General features: G+C 33.8%; 2 protein-coding genes across 2 annotated transcripts; one reads left to right on the top strand and one right to left on the bottom strand.

Moving 5' to 3' along the window:
- Nucleotides 1–353: 353 nt before the first annotated feature.
- LOC145226139 (glucose-fructose oxidoreductase domain-containing protein 1-like) lies at nucleotides 354–3,987 on the bottom strand. Its single transcript, XM_080092266.1, has 2 exons — nucleotides 2,780–3,987; nucleotides 354–2,395 (listed from the first exon to the last, which is right to left on the bottom strand). The coding sequence occupies exons 1-2, from the start codon at nucleotides 3,896–3,898 to the stop codon at nucleotides 2,342–2,344; spliced, it is 1,173 nt and encodes a 390-aa protein (XP_079948392.1). The 5' UTR covers nucleotides 3,899–3,987; the 3' UTR covers nucleotides 354–2,341.
- A 933-nt stretch (nucleotides 3,988–4,920) lies between these two features.
- On the top strand, nucleotides 4,921–11,437 carry LOC145237937 (vesicle-associated membrane protein-associated protein A-like). The gene is made up of 6 exons (XM_080100942.1): nucleotides 4,921–5,083; nucleotides 5,448–5,600; nucleotides 6,052–6,155; nucleotides 6,635–6,706; nucleotides 7,880–8,050; nucleotides 10,477–11,437. The coding sequence occupies exons 1-6, from the start codon at nucleotides 5,023–5,025 to the stop codon at nucleotides 10,597–10,599; spliced, it is 684 nt and encodes a 227-aa protein (XP_079957068.1). The 5' UTR covers nucleotides 4,921–5,022; the 3' UTR covers nucleotides 10,600–11,437.
- The last annotated feature ends 738 nt before the right edge of the window (nucleotides 11,438–12,175 follow it).

Raw genomic sequence — 12,175 nt, forward strand, 5'->3', positions numbered from 1 at the left:
CACATACAAATGACCAGGCAATTTGGGACTAAACATCAATTTTTCTTGGACATAATACAAGTACAGACAAAGATAATCTCATGTCCAGTTTGCCAAGTTGTTGCACAGCTGACTACTAGAGTTTTGGTGTGAGACTCCCTAATCCACAGTTTGAACCCAGATAAAGACATTATCTTCTCATGAACTGGTATAATGCTTTGGTTTTTAATGATCCCCACTGATCTCTAGCTCTTTGGCCTTAGTCTTTCCAAACACATAAGATTAGTTGGTATGCAAGTAACCAGATTCCATTAGTGTTCTAAGTGAACATTACCTTTTGTTGCTGCAAAGACTATTTCTGCAACACCTGCACAGAACAATCAAAACAAACTTTATTGCTGACAAAAAAAAATAGTTCATCGTTTTTTGAGCACAATGACCATACTACATAAAATCATGATAAACCATTAATTTCCAAAGAACAAAACATTAATTTTGTTTTATTTCAGTCTTTAGTCAGCATTTGTCAACCCTGAGTCTGTGAAAGGTTTTTGTAAGTCTATTACCTTTTCATGGCATTAAAAAATATTTCCAATATTGCTTCTTATTTCAGCACCGGACAAGGTGATTTTTCATGGCATGCTAAATAATTTGCATGTTTGTTGCTTGTTATTAACTTGTCATGTAAAAATGGTCTGAAAAATCCAACTTATACACATGAACATGTCTGCTTAATCAACTGATAGAAACCACAATTACACACAAAAATGTTGGCATGGGGCATTGAAAAGGTTGCATGCCTCCGGTCTATGGTTATGCAAAAAATACTCAGAGACTGGCAAGGGTTGAAAAACACTGGTTAATATAATAATGTTTACACCTGTATACTCAATTTATCATCTAAAGTTTGTGCACAATTTTAATGTTTTACAAATCTTTGCAACAGTACTGTAGAACCAAAGTTGAAATATTTTTGAGGATAATATTGAAAAAGATGCAAAACAATCTTCAACGACTTAAATACTTCTTAACCAAACAATCAGAAAAAGTATTGTAATGTAGTTATTTAATGGGCAATAAAAAACAAAAACATTGCAACTAGCTTAGCAATTAAAATCCCACCAACACATATATATATATTCAGGATGTTTCAATTTAGAATAGCTCGATACTCTAGAATAATTGTTTTGCATCCAGAATATTGAACTCCGGCATCTCAGACATTTGTTTTGCCACAAAATATTTTAAATTTGAAAGTAGCCAAGTTTTTCTAATTATGCTATTAGTTTGTGAAATACATAGAAACTATACATGTTCTAACACCATTTTTTATGATATAATATTGGCTTTTATAGTCCTATAAAAAAGCAATTTGGATGCAATAAATTCTACTTTAAGTGCAGAGCAACAAGTTTTACTGGTCATTACACAAAAAATTGAAACTCATACATTTTAACAAACTTAGCTATGTTAAAATGTGCAATGCTCATCTTATATGCATGGAACATGGAAAAAAGCAATCAGTTTTAAAGGGTACAATTTCTGCGTGGTTAAAAAGCAAGACAATCAAAAAAGATCAATATATATATATATATATATATATATAGATGCGAATCAAGGCAGCACACTGCATAAGGATGTAAACACATGAAAATACACACACATTTGATTAAAGTGCATCAAATCACCTTAAAGAGGATGGTAAATGTGACAGTTTTAAAGGAGCTTTAATGGAAATATAAACTTAACAATTATTGAAATTTTGAACCAACACAGAAGTATAAAGTGACTGACACATTTACCAAGAAACTGAATTTTTGCTTCTAGTGACATCTCTACTTAAAAACTATAGAAACTTCTAACTGAGGTCGATTAAAGGTGTTTGGCAAGATTAATTTAACTTCCACTTTATCAGCTACATTGCTTTGCGTATGCAACTTAGATTCTACGCTTTTCTTATACTACTTTTATCCAGAGAGCGTTGTGATTGCTTGATAAACCATAGCTTAAAATGCAGTTTAATGATATTAACACCAGGATTGCAGAATAATCACATGTTAGCATTTAGGCTATATTTCCAGTAATAATTTGTTGAAAAATCATTTGTTTATCTTCAAAAAGATAGCAGGAATAATACGAATCAGAGTTGAAATCTTAGGAGTTCAAATCAGGTGTTATATCTTATCTGCAACCCTGATTATCACCAGAACACAAATGCAAATGCTACTACAGCAGTATCTTGTAAAGCTCTTTTTTGGTTGCAACGGTTAACATATCAGATCCCTGAAATAAAACACTTATTTTTGCTTCATGTAAATAATCTTTGCCATGGCTAAAAGGACTTGCAGATGGTTATGGTGCATCAAGTGTTGGTTTGATTGATTGATGTGTTGATATTAACTCCAGTCGGATGAACCTATAAAACAAATATTGTTTACTGCTGTTATATGTAAATATATATAAGATATGGAATAAAGATGCATCAATTTGACAAAAATTGAGTTATGAGTTATAAGCAGTGGTTGGATTCAGCCGGTTCGCACCGGTTCCGTAGAACCGCCTCACGAAATTTTATGAGATCAGCGAACCGGTTAGCATTACTGGTTACTGTCAATGCACTTTTTATAACAGAAACAGCTGAAAATATGACTTTTGTGACAGAACCGGCTGACAAAAAAATTGAATCCCACCACTGGTTATGAGCACCATGCATAATTTCTGTTGGTCAATTTAAAAAAAATTGTTATAAGCCGAAAACATTGTCCGCCCTTGCACAAAACAAAAAGTACAAATTTAGTACCTGCACCCAGTCGCTTGTTTCACTTGACTGTCTAACAGATTCTAGCACCGATTGAACATACAAAGCATCTTCAAATGTAGCAGCCGATTGCAACGAGGCGCTATCCCAAGTTCTTTTATCATCTTGTTGCATAAATGACTCCTTTAGGGACTCAATGAACTTCATCATGCCTTGACATAGAGCTACAGGAATTTGCTCCGAAATTTCAATTGGAAATATGGTATCAAGTCCACTTGGTAATTTTTGGTCATCGCTTTCAAAAACCTCTTGTTTACCAAAGCCCCTCCCCTCAGACTTGCTCTGTCCATGTAGAATCCCATCTTTGGCAATTAGACATGCCTTTGTGCCTATGACAAGTACTTCATATGAGAACTTTCCTGGGACATTGTTGTTGAGGATGCATGTGCAGCAAGCACCTTTGTCAAGTTTCATCTGAAAAGTGCAGAAATCGTCGCTAGTAATCTCTCGAAAGCCATTCACTTTGGCAGTATGCTTTTGGAAGGTTGTTAGAAATCCATGGACCTGTTTCGCTTTTTGCCCTGATATAAAATTGATGACATCAATGAAGTGGCCCCCAAATTGTGCTAGCATTCCACCTCCCATTCGGCCATCATGCAACCAGTTGTAATGTTGATCTAGCATTACACCACTGTGAACACGTACTTCAATGATAAGAATGTCACCTATGTATCCTTCAAGGATTTGCTGCCTCATTTTTTGGAATGTAGGAAGAAATCGGAGGTTGTAAGTCATAAGGGACATCAATGAAGGGTAATATTTGGCAGCATTAAGCATTCGGAGGGTGTCTTCGAACCCCAGTCCCCCTGGTCTTTCACATACAACATTTTTGCCAATCCCCAAAGTTTTTACTGCTATTTGGGAATGCAAAAATGGTGGACTATGAATGCACACTAAATCAACATGTTGGTTAAGAAGAACATCGTCTATGTTGGATGTGAAGAATGGAATGTCCATTTCGGAGGCAAGTTTTTCTGCATCATCAGTTGTCCTGCCCCACAGGGCTTCAATACGAAACCCGGCTAATTTAAGAAGATGAATGAATGCTTTTGCTGTGAAACCTGTTCCAAATACCCCAACACCAGGTAAGGGATGTGTCATATTTCCACTTTACATTTCAATATGTTTTGCAGCAACTATTGCCACTATAATAGATTTGTCTGCAAACGGATATTACAACAATATTTATTTGTACACTGTTCAGCACAACATGCAATTGCAATTTAATATGATAGCTGTATATTTTTGTCTAAATTTAAACTTAAAAAACAATGCCAAATTTAAGATGGATTACCTTTGCAAAAAATTAAACAACAGAAACACACACATATACCATTTTGCAAGCAACAAAAAATTACAAATTGCTGCAAAAATTTTACCTGAATGACATTGAACTTTGTTGTGAAATTAATAACATTTTGCCGTATGCGCTTTGCCGACGTCTTGCGGTAAAACAAAATTAGATTAGTTACCAGATTTTTTGATATGTTTCTCATTTGTGAGTGTTCGTTGTTCGACTGTTCGTTAAGTTGCGCTTTTAAACGTAGCTAATCGTGCATAAATCTTGTGAGTTTTATTTGTGATGATGGTATTAATTACAGCAAAACATGTATGGTATTTATTTAACATTATTTTATTTTTTGTGGATTCGCATAAATTACTAAAAATTCTGCTGTGTTTCAAAACAACTATAACTTTACGTTTACATCAACAGCAAAGGATAAGTATGCCGTATTTCTTGCAGTTTTTTGTCAAAAATAACTTTTGACACAAAATCTCTAAATTAAAATAATGAGTTTTTAATTTCATTTGTAACAATATTTTTAATAATTCAAAGTGAGCAAAAATTATTTTAAACGTTTGTCGACATAAATATTGTTTGGGTACCGTTAAAGTTTTCAATTGATTTGGTGATGTAAAAGGAGGTTAGTGGAGTTTTACGATGACTTTTCGGGATTACGTTAGATTTGCTGACTGTTGCCTCTGTCTCATGTCTGCGCAGTTGTTTCATGTCACATAGGAAGAACGCAGCAAAGTTGTTTACGTTAGACGGCTTCTAGTGCTAAGATACATTTCAAAAACAGGAAATGCAGGCGAATGCGTTGACCCGATTTTCTTAATTTAAACCTGTAATTTATTTGTTTATATTTATGTCAAGGTTTTTGCAAATCATCTAAATAGTTTCGGTGGTGCTTGTGGTTTTGTGATATCAAGACAGAAGAAAAATGTCTCGCAAACAGTCCCAAGTGTTGGACATTGATCCTATGACTGAGCTTAGGTTCAAAGGTAAAAAAATCTGGAGTTTTGCCTTTTTGTAAACTAAACGCATGGGTCATCCAATTTGAAATGTTCAAAGCATTTAATTGTTTTAACACTGCATTGAATTTAAATATAGTTTATGCAAGCTTTCTAAACTAAAATGGCCTAGTTTGCTTGCAATCATATTTTTGTTTTATGAGTTTGAAATTGAATTTACACTGTATAATGCCCATAATTATTACACATTTCCAACTCATAACCTCATGCTGATTAAAACAAAGTCTTTCTTACAAATAAGCTGTTTTTGTTTAAAAAAGCTATTCTGTCCATTACAATTGTTGTATCGTGCAAAATTTTCCCCACCGTTTAATTATCAATAAGGTTTTTTTAGGACCATTTACTGACGTGGTAACCTCACAATTGAAGTTGAAAAATCCTTCACACCAAAGAGTCTGCTTTAAAGTGAAGACAACTGCACCAAAGCGTTACTGTGTTCGACCCAACAGTGGATTTGTAGACCCTGGTGCAACTGTTAGCGTTTCTGGTTAGTCTTATGAAATTTTAAGCTCAATAAAATAAAATTGACTTGCTATAAAGTATCTGACTAATATCACTCCATTTGTGCACATATTTTTGTTGTACTTATTTGCCCATTTTTACATTAAAATTTCATGCCTTTTTTACCTAATGCGCAAAGGTTGTTTGTAGGCCTCTGTTACGTAACACTTTGCAGTAATTTCACATTTTAAACCTTGTTCAAACACTTAAACGAAACAGATATACTTTTCATGATGTTGTACCAGCTATGGCTTGGTCATAGATAGTTTCAGTCCATATTTCCTTTACAAACTCAACTAAACTCTGCAAAAGTATCTGATTCATTTAAATATTGTTGTAAGTGTTTTGGAAATGTAATGTAATCCATTATAACCTTTCTTGAAGTGGTTTCATAAAGCTTTCAAATTGTTAACTGATTTTGTGTAATTTCTTTCCAGTTATGCTTCAGCCAATGGACGCTGATGCCGCCGATAAAGGAAAACACAAGTTTATGGTCCAATCCATGTTTGCAATAAAAGTTGGTGATGATGTGGAAAAACTGGTTAGTTCCTAACAACTTTTTACAAGAAATACATTTATCTTAGCAGTTTACACATAACTTTAAGTTCTACAAATTGTGCTTGTGACAGTCCTACCATTTTTGCTGTAATTTGTTGTGGTTCTTTTGTGGTTAACCCATTGTAAATCAGCCCAACTGAAAAATTTGAACTTGGCTTGTTTATTTCACTGTTCAAACATGAACTTGTAAGCTTTTTGTTTTCAATAAAAATTTTTGGCTAATGCATTTATAATAATGTACTTTGCACAAATTTGGGCTTAATTTTTTCAACATAACATGCTTTATCTTGCCTATTATTAGAATTAGTCATTTATTTGTTGTTGTCACGAGAGTAACAGTCATCACATTTTTATAGATATGTTTTTTACACTAGAAATTCTATCTATTAATCACCAACCATGGTATCAAACCACAACTAAATTATACATGAAAAAAATCGTTAAATCGTGTTTATTTTTCAGTGGGCAGAAGCCTCACCTGGAGATCTGATGGATTCCAAGTTGCGTTGTGTTTTTGAAGATCCTGATTCAGAAGTAGGTTAACCCTTGTTTGTATGTTTGTTAAAGGTTGCATAAGCTCCTTAAGGTTTGTAGTAAAACAGGTTGATTTTTACAAAAAAATTATTACTGGATTATTAATTTATGGCCATTGACAACAAACTCTATGAATTTTTAATTTTGTGAAAACTATCTGTGATTGATGATTAAATGTGGCCATGTAGAAATAGCTTGTGTTTAAATCCATTCTGTGACTTGGGATTTCTTAATTTTAAAGCACACACCACAACAAACCACTATTACTGGTCTTAGAACTTTTCTACACATGCGCTTTACTTAGGACAAAAATCAATTGTCCAGAAAAATCAATGCACAACTTCTGTTGACCTATAAGCCACATACAGTAGTAATATTAGGGGCACAAATTTAATGTTTTTGCTTGTCTCTCAAGAAGGCCAGTTTTCTGAAGGGCAAAACATTAGCATAATTATAAGGTCTTTGAAAGCAGTATTCTCTTGCATGTTTTGAACAGCTTTAATTGTCTGTATCATTTTTTAATGGCTGTAAAAAGATCTTTAACGGTTTCATGAAGCCTGTTTAATTGTCCTAAACATTTATCCATGTGTCCTGTGTTTTTTTGTTTTTAATTTGTTCGTTTTGGTCTGAACAGTTTGAATTCCCTCTGAAAAGAAGTCATTTTATTCCACCAGCATTTACAAGCATTAGCAGTGTTTCCAACCACAAAGCAAATAAACAAAACGCACTAACTTCACCAAAAATCAACCTCTGACTGTTGCTGATTTCTGCTTTTGTGTTCCAGACCAAAAAAAACCCAGTTGCTAGTTCAACATATTTTTAACTGTACAGCAGTATTAGGATATGTTTGTACTGTTAAAGTCTACATGTAGTAAAAAAGCCCAAGTTTGTATATTTTATTCTCCATTCACATCAAAAGTGTGAAATGTATACAAGAAAAAAAATAAAACTTGCTCTTAGCTCAGACTAATAGTCAATTTATTACACACGATTCAAGTTGCATCTAAAAATATTGAAAAATAGTGGCACAGAATCAAATGCTATACAACCAAGAAGCATCAATCAGAAATTTTGATTTGCTGACAATATGTCAAATATTACTACCATCTATGCCTAATATTGCAATACTTTCTATGATTGGTGCAAGTTTCTAAAGCCCAGAAATGTTTGTAGGCTGCTATTGTCAGAGAGGAGGCACCAGAGGTGAAATCAGAAGTAAAACAAGGATTCGAAGGGCCAGCTGATTCGTCCAGTAACCAAGCAGAACTACAATCAATTATGGAAGAATGCAAACGATTGCAATCGGCCAACGCAAAACTTAAACAGATTAATGAAGAATACAAGGTAAAATTCAACATTCTTAATACTAGCTTCAGTGATGTTTTCGTTGTACATGGGTGATTATTTACTTAAATTTGATTTAATGTTTTGTGTGATTCAGCATATCTGATGGGCCTAAACTTCAAATGGTGTGATTTTTGCTTAGTGTGCTTAAGCTATTATGACATCGCATGTGTATGATATGACAATAGATTTGATGCCACATAATTAATTGTTTTCTGGTACGAATATAATATGTAAGATTCTGAGATACATTTATATCATGGAACTATATGTAACTTTATTGATACAACCCTACTATTTTACAAGTGAAACAGTTCGTTTAAAGCGTAACAGTTTTAAATGTTAACAAAGCACCAAGCCTAAAAAATCATTTATGGTGCCGAATACTCAGATATTCACTGAACCTTACCAATCTCTGGCATAGACCCAGTTTTGTCCTTAATTAATTGCCTAAATTTTGCTGTGTTGCATCTAAAATGACCAAATTATTGCAGCAACCCTAATGGCAGCTATCTTATTGTAAACTATGTTGATTAAAACAACTTTATATAAAGGTAATTGGCCTTCAGCAGTATGACTTGAGTATATTAAACCATTAAAATACAATTTTATATTAAGACTTCATTTCATTTAAAAATAGTTTTTTAGCTATGGTAATATAACCCAAAAACAGCGGTAGCAAAAAGCAAAACATATTAAGCAACATGTTTTTGCACCAATAGGGTGACAAATTGTTTAAAATATTAAGTTTGAGTGATTAGAACAGTATTTGCCTGTGCTTACTAACGTCTCAGGAATGCATTTAATTGTTGACTTAACTCCAAGCTTGCTAGGAGACAGTACACACATAAATACTGTTGAGAAATTCCAAATAATGCATAGAAAAGTTTTTACATCTTTGTATAGTTTTAGATAGGATGTTTAGATCATCAATGATTTAATGGCTTAAAGCACTGAATTACAAAAACCAGGTGTAAAGCTAGGTTCACAGGTATACTAGCTATCACCTTTAGTAAGGTTTTAATATTGGTAGTAAAGCAATTTTAAGGTTCCAAACTGAGAATTATTTACTTGGTACAGTTAAGGGCAAGTTTTTGTATCTTTTGTAGAATGTCTGTTGCGTACAGTCTATAAAAGTTAGCTAGAAATATTACAGCGTCAGAAAATGAAAAATTGATTTCTGACTGTATCAGTATGCACACTGCTTGGCATTGTGGTATTAACAATACAGAACCTTAAACATATGACACAAATTTCGAATGACAGCAAAAATTGTCAATTTAAACAACTGTTTATACAATTGTTTAAATAAAAAACTATTCTAAATCTATTTTAAGAAGGAAATACAGCCGTTTTTATATTCGTTTTTTTTGTTGGTAATTGCTGTTATCTATTTTAATAATTACTAGATAATGGATTCAATAAATTTGTTTTCCGAATACCATTACCGGTTTTCAGTAAGTTAATTTTATGTCAATAATGTGTGAAAATGCATGTTAATGTGTAGCACTGTGGTTCTCAAACTTTTTAGGCAGGCAATGTATTAACAAACAGAATTTATTGCGCTGAATAATTAAAAGTCTAATAACACATAAAGTTGTCAAAAGAAAAAATGAGATTTTAAACATTGTCATGCATCTCCACATTTCATCAGTAAGTCCTAAAACACCACATATGTTTGGACCTCGAAACATCAAATGCGTAATGACACACTTGAGTATCTCTCACACTAAGGGACCATAACACACAATTTAAGAATCGCTGGTGTAGCAGCCCATGCCAAGTTTAACAATGGCGTTTAGTAAACAATGTTTACCGCAAGAGTGCAGGTTCGCATGTTTGAAAACAGGTTTTCCAGACCTTGACAACCACTTATGTGGTTAATCTAATTGCCGTGTTTTGAAACAGTGGGTGATTGTTCCTATTTACTACAAAACAATGTCGACAGTACCGTTTTGTGGTAGATATAGCAACAGTATTTTAAATCTGAGTATTTTAGTTTCAGCTGCAAGCTAAGTGCTATATACGTTTCATGGTTTGGTTTGGTGTTACAACTGGAGCGTGTATGTTTGTATTGTCAAACAGAAAGCAATGTTGTTTGATAAAAGTGTCTTTTTTTTAAAAAAAAAAAGTGTAAATTGCCTGCTAGTTGGTAAGTGATGGTTTAACACCTTAGCTGCAATCATTGTTGTGTTAAGTTTCATTCTAAACGGTTTAATCTTGGTCATATTGTTATTTACGCAGTTGCAGAAGCTATATAGTCCAGCAGACATTTTTAAACTATGAGAAACATTGTAAATAACTTACAACTTTACTTTAAACCTCTTATATCCATTTCATGAAGGTTAAGAGCCACTGTGTCATAGAGAGTTAGTAGCCGTGTATTGTTTGCCAGAAGTATTTGACAAAATTTTGATAAATTGCAGAGCAAACTGGCACCTGACAGATCTGGAAACTCGGAGACCCTGGCACAACAAAAGCGTCAGTTTACTCTCTTCATTATCATTGCCTTTGTGATGGGAGTGCTACTCGGGTATATCCTGCTCTAAAGACCTTCGCAAGCAAATCAGATGCTTTTGACTGACCGCACAGATGACTCTATTGTGAGCCAAGTATCTAAATCTGTAGACATAAATATATTGGGTTCAATTTTTTATCTTGATTGCACCTGAATGCGACTGGCCATAAGTTTTTTGGTAAATATATATATTAGAGGTTTTGGAATTTTCGCTGTTTTATGTGTGGTGTAGGTATCTTTGTTTTGTTTCGTCAAACCAATAGTTCTTTCTGAATACTTTGCTGCTCACAATAGGTGACATGTATTTTTACAATGTTTTCACACATGTCCATAAACAGAGATATACGGGAAACACGCTGTTTGATGGATTTTAGGTAACTCTCATTTTTTATGTACAGTAAGTTAAATCTTGTGGAAAATGTTGTACATTTGGATAAAATCAGCAAATTTCTGTACGAAAATCATTACAAAATGTTTCTTTACATAACAATTCCAGTGCGAATTTCGGGATGTTCTGTGTACATTTTGTTTGTTAGTGATTAAACCAAATACAGTACTTGTAATATGTGTGTGTTAGTGTATCCCCTACTCATCTGTTTTCATGTTCCTTGATGTATTGACAAAGACTTGCCTGGAAAATGCAGTTCGTGCTGGATGCTCAATGTTCACTTCAAAATTCTGGCTTTAAGATCCCAAAGTTTCACATCAAAGGCAGTCACTGCCATTTACAAAAGTGATTGTTGCGACTACAAGGTATAAAGCAATATGCAATGAGCCGTTGTGTGATATCACACCATTTAATGTTTTGCATGTGATTAATGCTTTCTAAGCTGGCGTTGATTGTCACATAATACAGATGTTGGAAATAATGGCAACCCCTATGGGTATGTTGTGTTTTTTTCTAGGGAGAATAGGTATTTTTTTAGAAAGTACCACAGCTGTGGTTTTACTGAGGTCTTCAACCAGGTAGGTTTACCCGTTGGCTGTAGTAAACTAACCTTTTTCAGCGTGCACACACAGACATGTAAACCTATGTTTGTGTTTTTCACTATACAGGGATTTTAAATATACTTTAATTTTAAATCAAATAATGTGATTGCAACGTTTTTTCACAAAACAATCCGTTTTCAACACACTAGACACAGTTGTTCATAATTATAATGATAAATAAACTGACATTATACCCAGGTTAAGTTTTTGACAAAAGTTGAAACTTCTTAGGGTTATCAGAAATTTTATGTCCTAAAATTCTTTCAACAGCAGACTAAAAAATCAAGAAAGTAGAAACCTCATTTGATCTTGCCACCCACCACCCACTTAACCAAATGAAAAGGAAATCCTATAACTTGTGTACATTGCGCGTGATCAGCCATGCGTATCAGTGACTTATCTCTGGACTTTGAAGTCTTGCAGAACGATTGTTCTTCGTGTGACTGTACAGATAAACTGCTGTTACCAGGCATATTATATCAACAATAATCAATCTGCTGCAGACAGTGCACACTGTTTTGACCCATATAGTCTCATTAGTCCTTCTGGTTCTGGTGACAAGACATTGGCCGTATTGGCTAATGTAGCCACCCTACGGCACTCCAGTTTGATATGCT

This window comes from Phallusia mammillata, chromosome 1 (genome assembly GCF_965637545.1).
Source record: "Phallusia mammillata chromosome 1, kaPhaMamm4.hap1.1, whole genome shotgun sequence".
Lineage (NCBI taxonomy): Eukaryota > Metazoa > Chordata > Ascidiacea > Phlebobranchia > Ascidiidae > Phallusia > Phallusia mammillata.